The sequence below is a fragment of the Dermacentor andersoni genome, chromosome 3 (assembly GCF_023375885.2).
Source record: "Dermacentor andersoni chromosome 3, qqDerAnde1_hic_scaffold, whole genome shotgun sequence".
NCBI lineage: Eukaryota > Metazoa > Arthropoda > Arachnida > Ixodida > Ixodidae > Dermacentor > Dermacentor andersoni.
In genome coordinates this window covers 49,795-68,146 of record NC_092816.1, presented here as the reverse complement: position 1 = coordinate 68,146, position 18,352 = coordinate 49,795, and the positions used below count along the sequence as shown (strand labels likewise).

At 44.4% G+C, this 18,352-nt stretch overlaps 1 protein-coding gene across 3 annotated transcripts in view; it reads left to right on the top strand.

The window, feature by feature from the left end:
- The window catches only part of Aldh7A1 (aldehyde dehydrogenase 7 family member A1), a 65,278-nt gene that overhangs the window by 8,372 nt on the left and 38,554 nt on the right, over nucleotides 1–18,352 (top strand). For all 3 annotated transcript variants that reach the window (XM_050169445.3, XM_055065710.2, XM_055065711.2), the window contains exons 2-4: nucleotides 3,880–4,125; nucleotides 5,438–5,716; nucleotides 15,571–15,876. In XM_050169445.3, the coding sequence (XP_050025402.1) occupies nucleotides 3,880–4,125; nucleotides 5,438–5,716; nucleotides 15,571–15,876 (831 nt within the window). The remainder of the gene's footprint in view (nucleotides 1–3,879; nucleotides 4,126–5,437; nucleotides 5,717–15,570; nucleotides 15,877–18,352) is intronic.

The window sequence follows — 18,352 nt, the reverse complement described above, 5'->3', positions numbered from 1 at the left end:
AGCTTTAGCATGAGGGGAGTACGCGTGCGGTTGTACACTGCTGGTCAGAGCATTGAGCTGCTCTGCTCAAAGGCAGAGGTTTGCTTCCACTGTCAGTAATTCGTTTATTACAAAGGTCAGAAATGTGGCAAGACATGAAAGACCTACTTGCCTACCAACCTCCTGCCAAGTTCCTGACATGAGGCAAAGAATGCTTTGCATTAAAACAAATACGTGTGTAGTGCTGACACAGAGCAGAACTCGGTACACATTGTGTGACATGTTAAGCAAGATGGGCCAAGATCTGTGTTGAATACAACTTTTTCTGAGGATCTTCGAATGGTAAAATTTCCATATTAAATCAAACACTAATATTCAAAGGAAGAAAACAACCTCGCAATACTGAATCAAATATAAAATACTTTCACATTTCTAAACAAAGTGAAACAAGATTTATATGGAGGCTGTATCATAAAATAAACTTATTGTGAATTATTTGATACATACGGGTAAAGCGGTAAAAAAATATTTGTTTGCCAAACTTGAACAAATTTGTATATCATAAGCTGCCTTAGTGAGGCAGCCTTGCTGAATGACTGTAGCTTATCAAGCAGTAGTTATTTGGCCCGTGCATTCACGCACAGACTGGTGCCCCTGTGCAACAAAATACGTGGGTTTCTTGTAGCAGAATCATTCGGAACAGTCCTTTCTTTCGCAGCTCTGGCTCCGTAGAGTCTCCAATAAGTCTGCTTATCTCATATTCAAACAGAAACGAATATTCAACAATATCAAACAGTGAATTCTTGAATTAAACACAGATTAAATAGCAAGGGCTATTACTTCTTTATTTTATTGTATTTAAGGAAATACTGCGTCCGAATGCCACGGCTTCATATCCTAAATTTTGAATTTTCACACATTCCATACAGACACATGTTTTTTCCTGGATTTCTCAAGAGCACTCGCGCAAACTGCCTCAAAAAGGGATGCCATGTAAATGTTACAGAAAGAGTTTACAATTACATAAATTTGTAATCTGCTTATTAATATCAGAGCACCGCGAAACAGTCCGCTTACCCTTTTTATTGAGTTGTCTACATCTGCGCTTTATCATGGAGAACCAGAGATTAAGTACAAATTGCAATAAACATATAAACATAAACAAATGCCTCGATCACAAGCGGTATCCTAGACGACGCAACATCATCATCATCATCAGCCTGGTTACGCCCACTGCAGGGCTAAGGCCTCTCCCATACTTCTCCAACAACCCCGGTCATGTACTAATTGTGGCAATGTCGTCCCTCCAAACTTCTTAATCTCATCCGCCCACCTAACTTCCTTCCGCCCCCTGCTACGCTTCCCTTCCGTTGGAATCCAGTCCGTAACCCTTAATGACTATCTGTTATCTTCCCTGCTCATTACATGTCCTGCCCATACCAATTTCCTCTTTCTTTTTTTTTTCAACTAAGATGTCATTAACTCGCATTTGTCCCCTCACCCAATGTGCTCTTTTCTTATCCTTTAACATTACACCCATCATTCTTTCCATGGCTCGTTGCGTCATCCTCAATTTAAGTAGAACCCTTTTCGTAAGCCTCCAGGTTTCTGCCCCGTAAGTGAGTACTGGTAAGACACAGCTATTATACACTTTTCTCTTGAGGCATAATGGCAACCTGCTGTTCATGATCTGAGAATGCCTGCCAAACGCACTCGAGCCCATTCTTATTCTTCTGATTATTTTCGTCTCGTGATCCGTATCCGCTGTCACTACCTGCCCTAAGTAGATGTATTCCCTTACCACTTCCAGTGCCTCGCTACCTATTGTAAATTGGTGTTCTCTTCTGAGACTGTTAAACATTACTTTAGTTTTGTGCAGATTAATTTTTAGACCCACTCTTCTGCTTTGCCTCTCCAGGTCAGTGAGCATGCATTGCAGTTGGTCCCCTGAGTTACTAAGCAAGGCAATATCATCAGCGAATCGCAAGGTTTTAAGGTATTCTCCATCAACTTTTATCCCCAATTCTTCCCAATCCAGGTCTCTGAATACCTCCTGTAAACACGCTGTGTATAGCATTGGAGAGATTGTATCTCCCTGCCTGACGCCTTTCTTTATTGGGATTTTGTTGCTTTCTTTATGGAGGACTACGGTGGCTGTGGAGCCGCTATAGATATCTTTCAGTATTTTTTGATACGGCTCGTCTACACCCTGATTTCGTAATGCCTCCATGACTGCTGAGGTTTCAACAGAATCAAACGCTTTCTCGTAATCAATGAAAGCTATATATAAGGGTTGGTTATATTCCACGCATTTCTCTATCACCTGATTGATAGTGCGAATATGGTCTATTGTTGAGTAGCCTTTACGGAATCCTGCCTGGTCCTTTGCTTGACAGAAGTCTAAGGTGTTCCTGATTCTATTTGTGATTACGTTAGTAAATAGTTTGTAGGCAACTGACAGTAAGCTGATTGGTATATAATTTTTCAAGTCTTTGGCGTCCCCTTTCTTATGGGTTAGGATTATGTTAGCGTTCTTCCAAGATTTCGGTACGCTCCAGGTCATGAGGCATTTCGTATACAGGGTGGCCAGTTTCTCTAGAACAATCTGACCACCATCCTTCAACAAATCTGCGGTTACCTGATCCTCCCCAGCTGCCTTCCCCCTTTGCATAGCTCCCAAGGCTTTCTTTACTACTTCCAGCGTTACCTGTGGGATTTCGAATTCCTCTAGACTATTCTCTCTTCCATTATCGTCTGGGTTCCACTGGTATTGTATAAATCTCTATAGAACTCCTCAGCCACTAGAACTATCTCATCCATATTAGTAATGATATTGCCGGCTTTGTTTCTTAACGTATACATCTGATTCTTGCCAATTCCTAGTTCCTTCTTCACTGCTTTTAGGCTTCCTTCATTCCTGAGAGCATGTTCAATTCTATCCATATTATACTTCCTTATGTCAGCTGTCTTACACTTGTTGATTAACTTCGAAAGTTCTGCCAGTTCTATTCTAGCTGTAGGGTTAGAGGCTTTCATACATTGGCGTTTCTTGATCAGATCTTTCGTCTCCTGCGATAGCTTACTGGTCTCCTGTCTAACGGAGTTACCGACTTCTATTGCGCACTCCTTAATGATGCCCACAAGGTTGTTCATTGCTTCAACACTAAGGTCCTCTTCCTGAGTTAAAGCCGAATACCTTTTCTGTAGCTTAATCTGGAATTCCTATATTTTCAATTCCGCAACATTGGCAATGATCTATCAATGCACACTGATTATGCGCAAAGTGTACGGTTGAGTGAGCCAATTATGGCGAACCACATGTCAATTCTCGTGGCAGTTACACTGCATGTATCGCTACATAGATGCACGAGACGACTGCTCCCATAGAATTTAAGCTACAAGACCCTATGCTGAACCTGTGCCTCCAAAATGTTTCAGTTCGGGTATGGCTCCGAGACAATGGAAAAAAATATCAGTTTGATTTGGTTCTGCTGCTGTCCGGTTCAGTTTGACGCCCTGGTAAGAACGCTGCAAAAGTAAAAGAAACAGCTGCCGAGTGCATGCTGCAAATGTACATTTACACTTTAAAGTGGAAGCATTTGCATTTAAATACCTGTGAGGCTGATTCTTGGGCTAGTTGGTACGGTTGACTCATAATGGCAAAGCCTTTAGCGCAATTCTGCAAATCCGATAGCGCTGTCCTGTGTCTCTGTCACGTCCCTGTCATTTTGAATTGCGCTAAAGGCTTTGCTATTATGAGTAAATACCTGTGCCAGATATGAATTCGATGTTTGACCAAGTTGCAGAAGCATTTTCAGAGTAAACTCAAGAGCACATGCTCTCTGGTCCGAACTAGCCTGCCATTTTGAGAATGGTCTTACGTGCGCTTCTCTCCTGTAGGTGCTGACATCCTACTGCCCAGCCAATGCTCAACCCATCGCCGAGGTGGTCCAGGCTACACCAGCAGACTATGAGGCTGCAGTGGCTGCAAGTTCTGCAGCTTGGCAACAATGGGCAGACCTTCCAGCCCCCAAGCGGGGTGAGATTGTCCGCCAGATGGGCGATGCACTTCGCCGCTACAAAGAGCCACTGGGCAAGCTCGTGTCCCTGGAGATGGGCAAGATTCTCGCTGAAGGCTTGGGAGAGGTACTTTTGCTCTATTCTGCTCTGGCACTGGGCACTGTGCACAGAAAGTGTGCACTGCTCACGGCATTGGTTTCAGTTTATACTTCCATTTCATTTGTTAACTTGTCAAAGCATGCAGGCAAGAATATCGAAGACATCAATTCCCAGCTCATGTCAAGAGTCATGAGTTGGGTCAGATTCGGAATCTGTGAGCCTGGCTGAGAATTTGTCAGTCACCGTGTCAACCATTGTGATGCCTTGCACCATGCAGAGTGGTACGCAAATGACAACCACCTTTGATTTCTGTGATGCACCAAGCGCTGCTCCATGCCTGAACACTTGGTATACATCTTAAACTGGTTAACAGAGCCTTGAAGCACTTCTTATTCAAGTCGAGCAATGCATTTGAAGTTAATCTAGACTATTTCAGAAACACTTTACAGCAACAAGGGCGCACTGTGCAAGTGCTATTTTTGATGTTCATGTAGATGACACTATTTCCGATTTTGGCACCTACGACATGCCAAATGGGGTTGACCTCGGCAAGCTGCAGTGCGCTCAGCGAGCGCGCTGATTGCGGTATCTACACTACGTAGCTGAATGCAGCTACATGCAACTTTAGTGCCTATGCGCAGCGTTTGCATTGTGCGCGACAAGGCTGGAGTCCGTACTCAAGCTCATATGCTCCTGGCCTCGCATGGTGCTATTTAGACATGTAATTGCATTGGCATTGATTCCTGCAGCCTGGCCGCATGAACGGTCCTCAAGACTAGCCTTTCTCAAGCTAGAACAATGTGCAATATAGCATCAGTTAATCAGTACAGCTATTCTAGCAGTGGTCTGTACTCTGTGTGATTACTGTGTGATTACTGTGTGAAAATGACATTTGAAAAGACAACTCTATACCTGCTCTCCACACATATTTGCTGCAGTGTTCATTGCAGAGCGAGTCTCTGGCAAATGTGCTGTACCAGGTGAGACTAGCTTATTAAATAAAAATTCTGTGAGTTGCTGAAGCTATAACTTAATGCTAAACTGCTCTTAAGTGATGAGAAAGTGCTTTCAAGCATCACCGACAGAGCTTTACGGTTTTAATTGTGTGTAGACAGTAAACTTCATGAAAATGTATCAACCACAAGGAATAAAAATCTGAAGACGAAGCTTCAGCCAATCCACGCTCTTATTTCACCAGTACTTGAGTCTGTGGGTATTTTGTTCAATGCAAGCTAAGGAGTTGAGGATTGGTGATTATTAAATGATTCCTAATTTTGCGACATCTTGTACTTTTTTCTGTCTTACACACAAGTATTTTTACCGCCTATGTGTTATGCAGGTTCAGGAGTATATTGACGTGTGTGACTATGCTGTGGGCCTGTCGCGCACCATTGAGGGAAAGTGGCTTCCTAGTGAGCGGCCAGGTCACGCTCTCCTCGAAGCCTGGAATCCACTGGGCATTGTGGGTGTCATCACAGCCTTCAACTTCCCAGTGGCTGTCTATGGTTGGAACAGCGCTATTGCCCTCGTCTGTGGCGACACACTCCTCTGGAAGACAGCCAGCACAACTCCACTATGTGGTGTTGCCGTGACAAAGATTATTGCCCAGGTCCTTGAGGTGAGGTGGTCTATTTCTGTGGTTCCTGGTGCAGTACTAATTGACCAATATAAGGTTGTGTGTAAATTTAAAGCAAACTACACTGCAGAAGCTGGGAATATTGACGCTTTCTTAAAATTTGAAATTCCTTGTCATGTGTACTTTGTCATGCGTAGCGCAGTAGCTATGGCATTGTGCTGCCGAGGTCATGGGTTCGATCCCCACTGTGGCTGCCACATTCTTTGGCGATCTTCCAGTCAGTGGGCAATAGACCAGCTGACAAGGACTGCTGAAAACAATTATACTAAATTTCAGTGAACAAAGCTTATGTGCTTTTCAGTATGTTATTATTATCAATACCAGGCGGTATATACTCCATTTCTGTAGTTCCTCGAAGCAGTGCTGAAGCTACGAGGCCTGCAAGTGCAGATTCTTTGCATCAGGATGTAGTGCCATAGTTTAGAACCTGTTGCTTCACTAAATGGCCTTGACAAGTGTTCTCCTCTGCAGATCTGTCTGGAAGCTCCTCTGCAGGACAGCTTTAATTTTTTGTGCAGTGTTTCTTCCCACTTCTTCGAATTAGAACATGCAAAGAATGAAAGAAATCAATGCAACGCTGTCTTATAGCCATTAATTTCAATTTAGTGTTTACAAACGCTCAATTGATTTGACTTGGACTAAATTCATGTGTAGTCAGCACAGCCACAGTACTGCTGTGGGCTACCTCTTGGGTAGTGCTTCGTCCTTTGCAAGAATGCCATCTTCAGGCTCGCATGTATGGTATGATTTCAAGCTGCTCTCTTACGTGAAATAGATACCGTATTTACACGATTGTAAGTCGACCACTTTTTTTAAATTTGAAAATCTGAAGTGGGGGGTCGACTTAACAATCGAAACCAAAACATGGCACCGCCAAAAAAGCGAGACCAACGGGAGCTACAACATAGTTACAATCTTATGTTTGCTCTATGGTCCCACCCATAGCTTTTTGCTATCCCGCATGTTTGTTCGCTTTTCGGAAGGGTTTTTCAACATTGTTGAGAGTTACAGTGCACACAACACTCATGAGGGGGTGTCAATAGTTGATAGAAGCGCCGCTGTTCCATTCGCGGCGGCACCCTCAGAACGGCGGCACTTGCGGGGAGCATCGGTAGTGAATGGAAGAGCAGACACCGCTCGCGGGTTTCTCTGTGCCTGTTGCGCTTAGCTTTCTTGACGAAAGGCATTGGTTTGACGTGTTTCACTTGACTGCCGGCTACGTGCTACTTCTATGCTTCCTCAGTCGTCATGAATGCTCCAGGCCCACTAATCATTCGGCACTCGTTCACAGCAGCGTTCAAGAGGGCTGCCATCCTTTACGCCGAAGAAACAAATCGCTGCGCAGCAGGCCGCAAGTTCGATGTTTCTGAACGGGTGGTGCGAGAGTGGTGACTGCAGCGAAGTGAAATTTTCACCAGTGACGGCAAGTGAGGAATTTCCCACGTGTCGATGTCTGGACGCTTTCCGGAGCTGTAGGCTAAGCTTGCAGCGCGCGATCGGTCCTTGCCAGTGAAGTGCGACATGGTCATGAAACAAGCCCGGATCTTCGCCTTTTGAGGACCTGCTCCGCCGTGAGTACGAGTGGCTGGCGACAGAAGACCGCGAGATTACGCCAACCGGACCTGTCAAAAGAGCCTCCCTGACGGCTGCGTGTGGTTGGGTGCATTCAGCGTGGGCTGCTGTTCCACAATATGTCGTGGTGCGGTCGTTTGGCAAATGTGAAATTTTGCGGGACGACGACGCGCTGTGGGACTGTAGCAACGATGACTATGGCAGCACTAGTGAAGATTAGTAGTACAGTGACCATGTCAGCTACTAATAAATTTTCGTTATCGAATGCGCCCTCGGGTATGCTCTCTCTCTCTTTTTTTTATCCTGTTGCATGATATGGGGGGGTCGACTTACGGTCGTGTAAATACGGTAATGTAGCTGGTGTTGAACATGCTTTTAACATTGTGGAAGAAGGGCCATAAAAGTGCACAAACTCTGTAATTAAGGAAGCGGCGGCACTGACAAGCATCAATGAGCGCACAGTGTACTAGTGTATCTTACAAGATGAGTCAAGAGGTAGTGCCACTATCCCATGCTACACGTTGGCCGAGTGCTCCTTCTGAATCCTCCACTTTCTGTCTCTGCAACCATTCTTCTCCTCTCTATCTCGCTGTATCTTGAAGACGCGTGCCTTTTAGGTGTTGGAGCAAATTTTCTACCGCTGCTATCAGAGTAGGTGATCTGACTGTGCAGTTGCAGTGTTTGTACGTGCTGCCACCCTGTGTGCTGCAGTGGTTGCTGCTAGAACAAGGCACAGAAAGGATGCGTTCACTGTTCTGATTGGCCTAAGAAGCGTGCAGCTTCCACAGTGCTGCAAAAGGCATTGAATGTTGGCGCACACTCCAATCTAGAAACAAAAACAGTCTGCAAAACTTTTTATAGTTTGAGTGTAAGACTGAAGACATTGGTTGTTCATTTCGATTGTTGTCTTCATCTTCTTCATGCTGCTTCAAGTTTTAATCAAGATGAACCAACTCGCCCAAATCAAGTTGTTGGAAAAATGTTTGCACTGATGGTAGACTGTTTCCAATATTGTGAACATGGATTAAGTTTTATATCTGATTGTAACACAAAGGCAATATTTGGACCAAATATCCTGAAAAAAATAGTGCAGATTAATAGTAAAACCTCATCTATACATATTGTAAAAATATATCTTAAAAAAAAAATACGCGAACCGAGAAAATGTGTTATCCCAAGTCACTTAAAAGTTTGACTCAACTGTAATTGTCATCTATGTAATGCGAAGTGTTGCAATATGAAATGCCGATGCATGTGGAGTTTGTTGAGCCCGAGCGGCCGAAGACGTGCATCTCATTTTTTAGTCTTTGGCACGCTTACGATTGTGGTCCTCGAATTCGGCCTGGGTCAGCAGCTTCAAGCAGGGCATTTTGCAGGAAGTTTTGATGTGCTCACTTGCCTCGAATCATTGCATAATGAGACTTGCATTGAGCTGGTGGCGCCCAAGTGACCCTAGATACACATTGTTGTTCTTCTATTACATAGTGTTTTAAAACAATGGCAGTAAACTGAAGCTAAATCAAGGGGGGGGCGGGGGGTGACACCGGTGAAATACAATGTCTGCGATACAGGTAGAGCTAAACATGACACTCACTTAGCGCTGCCTGCTGCCAGGAATGGCAGTGTGCTTCCAACAGAACTATGTCCTATGAAATGTAAAACAGCAAAGCGGTGAACTGGGCTAGTTGGTACATTGTAAAACGGATAAAAAGCCAGCGGAAACACATAAGACACCAGATGAAGATGGGACTAGCTAGAACTTACAACTGAAAGATTGACACTTGAATGACAGAATACCTGCTGGCAGACCACGTGGTGCATGTGCACACTGCAATTGCAAGAAGCCAATTATTTGATATAGTATCTAAGATCAGCAGTGGCACTAAGGAAATTCATCTCTTTATCAGTGAGGCACAGAGACGTGCAACTAACACAAATGGCTTTTTTTTTTTTCCTAATTATGGGGAATGCCTCCAGAATCATTCATTCCTCGTTTTCCTGTAGCCTAAGATACTTCTGTTGCCAAACACAGCTGTGCCCCTGCACTGTCTACAATGCTTTGGCAAACGAGCACCGTCTGCTGTGGAAAGGGAAGCCTTGTGTTGACTATTGCAATCTGGAGGCACTCCACACAATTAGGAAAAAACCACATGTGTTAGTGACACATTTTCATAGTGCCACTGTTGATTTTTAATAGGTAAGAAATTGGCCTTTTGTAATGAGTTTGTGCAACCATACCTTGATTTGGGCGAGTTGGTTCATTGGGCGGTTGACAGTTCTCAAAAAGCACACACCAGGTGGCCTGCCGGCAGGTATATTTTCGTCATTCATCTCAGTCTTTGCATTGTAAATTCCAGCTAGTCCCTTCGTCTTCATCTGGTCTCTCATGTGTTTCTACTGGTTCTTTTATCAGTTTTACTGTGGAACATATAGGCAAAGGTGCTTATTATATACTGTTGTCGGCAGTAGCTGTGATTGCAGCATGTAATGACCCTGGATGAGATTTGCTTGTACCGGAATAAGAAACCGAGTGCGCTCAGCATTTTCATGTGAGGTGAGCAGGCAAGTATTCTTTTTCCTGTTTACATGGGATCTATTGGCCAGAACAGGTCTCAAACAAACTCGGTTTGTTGTTCTGAATGCTGCTACCGACAGATAATGTTTTCCAGGAACATATGAACCAGCAAAAAATAAGCCTAACTGTATTGGGTCATTGTGTCCTTGATTGTGGATATTGGTGCTGGGAAATTATACATAGCAGGATTGTATCAATGAGGGTCTACCGTATCTTGTAAATAGTTATCAATCACTGTGAGCTGCTGGTTTTGATAGAGTGGACTGAAATCTTCATTTTTGGTGAGAGATGATGTGTTCTTCAATGCATTCACTGTTTTCTAAGGCTACCAAGACGCACTACATTTGAGGCAAGGTCCTTACATGTTAAGTTTGAATTACCCAAAAAGGGCCAGTTCTTCTAATTAAAAAAAGATGTGTAGGTGCAAGTGAAGAGATTCAATGTGGAGCGAATCATTATCCCCATAGAACCTGAATGTCATTTTACATCAAAGCGAATAGAAACAACTTGTTCACATTTATTTCTGCCCATGGAGCAGTGTTGCCAACTGTAAAAAAGAATGCCTATCAAGACCTAGAAAAGCTTGGAAACGTGATACAGCATAGGGCTGCTTTTAGGTACGTTGGTGGAGTCTCTAATTTCTGCACTAACATCAGTACCGCACTATAACCAAAACATTCTTTAAAGGCATGTACAGTCGAACTCTCTTATCACAATGTCGATTTTAACGATATATTGGTTATAACAATCGGAAGCTGCTGCACTCTCACCTTTTGTATGTTTTCTATGGTGAAATAAACTGCTTACTGCAATGCCCCCTTGCTGCGTTATCGGTTATAACGATGAAGTGTTGCTGCTGGCTGTCCGTGCTGAAAGTTGATGAAATGCGAAATCCGTGAAAATAAGTTATGCAGATCCCACACACTGTGGGAATTGATGTAAGCAAAGCTTTCTGTGCTGTTTGCTTTGATCGACGATAATTAGTGTTGATGTTGATGGTGAATGTTTAATTCTGTCAATGTTTAGTCCAATACGAGAGTGGCGAGTTGATGTTAAACATCATACCTTCTGTGCACCACTGCTGTTTATCGGCGTTGTGCAAGGGGGAAGTGTTTGACTGAGGCATTGTGTGCCATACTTCATAACCTCTGAGAGGGTTGAGCTTATTCACTGCCTCGCATGGCATATTGCATCGTGGCAAAAGTATTAAACTTTAATTGAATCATGGAGCTGTACGTGCCACAATCGCATAAGGCATGGCATAATGGTGGACTCTGGATTACCATATTTTTCCGCATATAACCCGCACCCCCAATAACAACAGCCGGGAAAATAATATCCGCTTGTATCACCTTGGAAGTAACTGCATGCAATAACAGTCAAATCTTTACAAAAACCGTCCATTCATGGATGCACGACTCGTCTGCGTCGTATCTTCGGCCAGCGGCTGTTCCATCCTCCTCTCCTCCCCTTATTCGGCGATGCTGATAAAGCTCAATTCATAAGCTGGACATGATAGTAGACGAATCAGTCACGTGACATCTGACGTGAATCGGATCACTTCGCAGGCATAGCTAGCATTCACACGACAGAGCATGACAGTGCAGACAGAGCAGTGCTTGCATGGGCACCGCCGCGGAGCAAACGAGACCTAGCCAAAAATCCCAACGGTGCTTTCGCTCACCGCCGTATCGTGAAGCACTTCGCGTGGACCGAGTGAGCACCGCGGGAACAGGTGATGTACGAGTTCGCTGGTGCCGCTTGCACTATTCGCTAGTATAGCCAAATTGGCAACCCGTAATGAGATTTTGAAACTACATGGTGGAGAACTTTGCCTCGAGGTGTAGCTATAAGGCAGAGCATGCCTTGTTGCCGTGAAGCCACATCTCCAGGTGAAATTCGCGTATAACCCGCACCCTTACGTTACTGTTAGTTTTTTCAAATTCTTGGTATGGATTATATGTGCGCAAGTATGGCAATTTTGGCACCGTGGTATTCTTTAATGGGTCCCTAAATCCTAGTACACGAGCATTTCTTTATTTCGCCCCCGTTGAAATGCCGCTGCCGGGGCTTTTATCAAAAATAATTTCATCTTAGCACTGTGCATGGCCTACGAGGTGACAGTGGTGTACTGCCTAGTTAAGTCTACTGCAGCCTCCATGGGGTGCTGCGACAAGCCCTTGCGCCACTGTGACACTGAGCTTTTGTCTGGGGCTCGGCTCTTTTGGCTTCTACACTGTGTATCTTCCAGCGCGATAGTGGAGATCAAAATAGAAAGCCTGGTATTGGTGTGACTACCTTACTTATGATTACAAGGACGGCGCCGAATACAACAACACACGAAGAAGGGGACACGAGACAAGCACGTAGGCGCACTAACAACTGAGTGTTTTATTTCTTGACATAGTAATATATAGCTGCTGTCAAAGATCAAAACAACAAGAATAAACAGGGCGGTCATCTGCATCGCACAAGGAAGCGAAGATACAGAATAACTTCTAAGTCTCGCTCTCAAGATACGCCAGTGCCTTTGTCGAAAAAGAAACTGAGGCTTCACTGATACAATCAACACCCCGCTTTTTGATCTCAAGCGCTTTCAATATCTCCCTTGTCAGTTGATGATCAGCTCTGTTCAGAACACTGGTTCTATCAAAATCTGGGATGCACTTGTGAGCCTTACAATGCGCACTAATATGACCGGAGAGCTGGTTTTCCATCCTATATCTATGCTCATGCAATCTGTCATTCAGACATCTGCCCGTTTGGCCTACATATGTTGAACCACACGACAAGGGAACCGAATAAACTACTTTCTTCACACATCCGACATGTTTCTGCCCATGTTTTTTTGCGCACACCTGTTTGTTTTCCCGATTTCCTGCGTTCACTTTGGCACACATCAAACCAAGACGTTTCAGAGCGGAAAATATAAAACGAACACCAGCTCGCTTACCTACTTTTTTGAGATTGTGAGATATGCCGTGAGCATATGGAATAATGGCACACCTGGTTTCAGAAGGGCCTGCTCGACCCTGGTTTACAACGCTAGGTTGCTTGAGCTGTTTGAGCATTTTTCCCACAACAGATACGATCACATGGTGAGGATAACTTGCCCCATTGAGGTGGCTGACCGGACAATGAAAGCTGCTTTGCAGCCGATGCACGCATGACTTGTTAAGTGCGTTGGTTAAACATGATTGAATGATGCCTCGTTTTATTACTTTTGAATGAGCTGAATGGTAGGAGAGGATGGGTTTGCTAGCCCTTGACTTGAACTGCCAGCACACACAACATGATGAAAAAATTAACTCTAAATCTAAAGATCTTAAACAGTTATCAGCCGGAAGCTCGTGGGTCAGGGTTAGAGGATGCAAGGCTGTTTTAAACTGACAATACTAATGATGACTGGGTCTCCAATTCTGGACTGTCGCAATCTAAGAACACTAAAAAATCGACAAATCTAAAGATCTGCATAACATTTGTCCCCGATATGCACTGCTTTAACAGGTTGTCTTTTGAAGCTAAAAAGACTTCACTTAATACAGGGGCTATACACGAACCTATACAGACACCCTCTTTCTGTAGAGAGACATCGTCGTTCCATTTTATGTGCGTGGACTTCAGGTATACGGACAGCAGTTCCAAAAAGGAACCTACTGCTATGCCAGAGGCATTCTGGAAAGCAATCGCTCCAAATTTATCGATGCAGTCATTGACGCTTTTCATCAAATCATTTTGTGGTATCGAGTAATACAAGTCTTTTATGTCAACAGAGAAGGCGGATAGCATTTTGTTCTCATTCTGTGCTATGTATTTACGACGCTTTCAGAATTCTTCACGCGAAACGGGTCGTCAATGGATCTACTACTCAAATTTTGCTACTCAAATTACATAAACTACTACTCAAATTTTACATAATACTGGGAGTAAACTAATGAGCCTATAATTTTTAATTCTTTAATGTCTCCCTTTTTGTGGATTGGTATAATGTTCGCATTCTTCCAGTTTCCTGGGACCCTTGCAGTCGATAGACACTTTCTATAAAGAGCCGCCAGTTTTTCAAGCATTATGTCTCCTCCATCTTTTATTAAATCGACTGTTATTCCATCTTCTCCTGCCGCTCTTCCTCTTGCAAGGCCCTTCTGGCCTCATCGCTAGTTATAGAAGTTTCTGTGTCCTGTTTACTGTTTCTAATTGAGGTATCCTGACTCCTCTGGGTACTGTACAGGTCAGTATAGAATTCTTCCGCTGCTTTTACTATATCTTCCAGATTGCTGATGATGTTACCCTGCTTACCTTTTAGTGCAGACATCTTGGTTTATCCTATGCCAATTTTCTTTCTCATTGATTTCAGGCTGCGTCCATTTCTTACGGCTTCTTCAGTCTTTCTCACGTTATAGTTTCGAATATCGCTTATTTTCGCGTTGTTGATCGGTTTTGACAGTTACGCAAATTCTATCTTATTTCTTAAGTTAGACACTTTCATTTTTTGTCGTTTCTTTATTAGGTCCTTTGTTACTTGGGAGAGTTTGCGTACTGGTTGCCTTGGTGCCTTGCCTCCCACTTCAATTGCTGCCTCTGAAGCCAACCTAGTTACGGGTTCCTTCATTAGCTCTATGTCATCATCATCTCTCTTTTATTTTTTTTATTATGGGGTTTTACGTGCCAAAGCCACTTTATGATTATGAGGCACGCCGTAGTGGAGGACTTCGGAAATTTTGACCACCTGGGGTTCTTTAACGTGCACCTAAACCTAAGTACACGGGCGTTTTCGCATTTCGCCCCCATCGAAATGCGGCCGCCGGGACCGGGATTCGATCCCGCGACCTCGTGCTCAGCAGCCTAACACCAATCATCATCTCTCTGTTCTAAGGCTGCATTTTTGTTTAGAGCTGGTCACCTCTATATAAAGCTTTGACCAAAACCCCATTGCGACTTGTACCTACTTTCCAGGTTGTACTCATGCTGAGGCCAGACAAAAGTGCATAAAAAGTGATCCTCACTGACCGTTCTCGTGATGAACAAGAAGGCTGTGTATTTGTGATATTGCACAAAAGGAAGAAAGTGATTGTGCTAAAGTTCCCATACCCTCGAGAGACCACCAACCAGAGCCTCTTGGCAGACTGTTTTGCATTCAGTTGTTGGCACTAAGAGCCCTTTCAGAAAGGCAGTGTCCCTTTATATCTATTAGAAAAGAGGCACAAATTAATATATACTGTAACACATACACATACACTTGCCCGACAAAATGTACTCCCCTTATACTGTATTATCCATTTGATGATCACTCACTGAGAAACATACCTGGGGCAAACCAGTAAACCTTTGTGACTCTGTAATGGCTTGGGATGCCAGCAAAAAAAAAAATATACTGAATTATTGCATGTATAACATAGCCATTAGCTGAAGGTATAATTCGGACAAGTCATCCATGTGGGAATGGATACTGTTTTTGCAAAGCTTTGAGCATTGTTGTATGCAGGCATTTCCAAGAGCTACGCAAGTACAAACTTTTTTCCAGGCTGTTGTAATCGGGGGTGCGGGTTATACGCATTAGCGAGTTATACGCGGAAAAATATGGTGGGTCATGTAGAAGGTCAAGCTAAAATCAGTCGGTTGAACCCTGTGCGACCACGCTTCTCTGGAGGCGGACTGATTTACGGAAGCCTTGTGCAATGCCCTGTTGCAGGCTAACCAGCTTCCGGGTGCGGTGTGTGCACTGACTGTTGGCGGGCCCCCCATTGGCAACGCTATGGCTGAAGACAGCCGTGTGCGTTTGCTGTCCTTCACGGGTAGCACCCACGTCGGGCGTCAGGTGGCTCTCAAGGTGCAGGAACGCTTTGGACGTCCTCTGCTCGAGCTGGGCGGGAACAATGCCATTGTGGTGGACGAGGACGCTGACCTAGACATGCTTGTGCGGGCCGCCCTGTTTGCCTGTGTGGGCACAGCTGGTCAGCGCTGCACTACCACGCGCCGAATCATCGTCCACCACAAGGCAAGTGCACAACTGCTTTTACGTGCGGCCTCAGACGAGGTGAAACAGAAGGACCACAGGGGTCCTGCATATTTACAGGAGCACTATTATCCTAGCTTCGTAGCTCAGTTCTGGAATGCAGTGACTTAAGCATCCCTCCCAAGTACATGATCACGCCAAACAGTTACGTATGATCTAAAGCTATCTTATGTGTATACGCAGAAAGTTTATCATAAAAGGTGGCCACAACTGCTGTGGTTACTTCTGAAAACACGTGAAATTTTAAGCATCAACACTGGCAAAATTCTTAACCAGGACTGATAGCAATGGAATGCAATAAAGGTGTGGCTGTAGACAAGTTTGGCAGGAAGAAGTGTTTTGAACCATGTAGAATAAAGTTGAAAGAAGAAATCTACAACTTGTTACAGGTTCATGATGTAATATTCTTTGCTGAGGCACTGTTGTAATAAGTGCCAGACATGGTTGCAAACTATAAATACGCAATGTTTTCAAAACTTCAGCCTTGGTCGGGGTTTCAGGCAGCGGTGCAGCCACTCTTCAAGGCCCATAACAGCTATGAATGCTTATTGAAGGGGCCAGAGGTCTTTCTGAAAAGATGTTTGAGAAAACTATATTTCTAGCACCTGCCGCAAGAAGTGCTGCTACTTTGAAACAGCAGTACACTAAATCCACATTCTAATGACACATAAACTCAAGTAGAGCATACCAGAATGAGAATAGTACTAAATTCTGAGGGGCAGTGCACAGACAGAACACAAAAACGACAAATCCTGCGCTTGCAACTGCAGTCGAACCCGGCTATATCGAACTCGCAAAAAAACTCCTATCAGTTCGATATAGAGCATAATTCTATATAAGCCTGCTAAATAATTGGATGTCATAAAAGCACATATCATTTATAAAAGAACTTTATTGATAGAATTAACTTAGTTTTGCGTGAAATAGTCCTGCATTTTCTTCTGCTTGGGCAATTTCGCTGCCTGTGGCGTGCACACTTCTCCACATTGTCTAAGGAGTTGGAGCAGCTGAGGCCGCCACCTTCGGCATTCGCGCAGAAGCACTGGTCTAGTGCAAGCGCACCAATCACTTCGGAGGACGTAAGTAAAGGACCGTCGTGGCTTTCCTCATTGTGCCCAATTTCTCTTGTGCTCGGTACGATGTCGGCAATGTAGTCTTCGTTTTTGGGCTCTGCCGTGGTCACGACACCATCATTTGCACTGACGAACTCGTCCACCATTGATACGCCAACAGCTTCCGGAAATTCTGACAGCTCGCTCCAAACTTCGCCAACACCGGCAACGGCTTCGTTGCATTCATCAGAATTTAGTCATCACCGAGCACGCGGAAGCCGGCACGGCTGAAGCAATTTCGGATGAACCACTTGTACACGGCCGTGCGTACGTATCGGGCGCCACGAGCACCAGGTCATGAGTTTGGGTGCTTTAGCCCTAATCTCCCTCTTATTCTTCAAGATCGTGCTGCGAGTGCTCCTTGGAATCTTGCACGCTGTGGGGACATCTGACTTGCCACCGCGTTCGACCCGATTTATGATTTCGAGCTTCACGATGAAAGGCGAATTCTGCCGCTTTATCATGGCAACAATGCGGTAGAAGGCCCACAAGACGCACACACAATGAACCAGAAAAGCAGAGACAACTCACACTTTTGCCATCTTGCACAAAGAGGGCACAAGAGCCTGTGATTGGCTGTCTGAGCAAGCGCTGCAGGTGGGCCAGGATCATTTTTTCAGGGCGGTGTCGACGGCTCACTCAACACAGCGCAGTCACGGTAGGGAGAGCGGTTGGATGGAGCCGCGCTGCCGGGTTTCCTCGCCACCTCGAGGGAAAGCCAACTTCTCGGGGCATTTTTCCGCCACTTGACATTCTATATATCGGGAGTCGCTGCTATTTGTAAGCAGAATTTTTGCTATATATACTCATTGTAGCTATACCTTGTCCAGAAATTCGATGTTCGATAATTCGATGTAAACCGGTTCAATATAGTCGCGTTCGACTGTAATATTTAATTTAAAATGCAGTGTTAAAGAGGCGCTGAAACTTTTTGGACATCAGAATATGCTGCCGGTCTGTCATTGAGGCTGCTGTGAACATGAGCCAAATGTTACTGCACTGCATGCAGCAGGGAATTTACAATCTTGTATCAGAGAGCTAAAAATCGCTTGCCCTCTCTTCCACAATGACGTCACACCGAGAGCAGCTGGCCAACCAATGCTATTGGCTGATTTTGTGATCGCAAGAGCATTTTCTGTAAAATAATTGCTTAATTTGAGTTAAATAAATGAAAGATATATACGTTGGCAATCTCAAAAAGACAGAAAAATAATTTCATCTATCCATTGCATGTAGTTGTGTGCACTACTCATGGCCTTCAAGATGGCAGTGGCATGCTGTGTAGCTATAGTATGGTACAACTTAAAAAAAACAGCAGTTGACAACCAAGGCACACAGACCGTGTG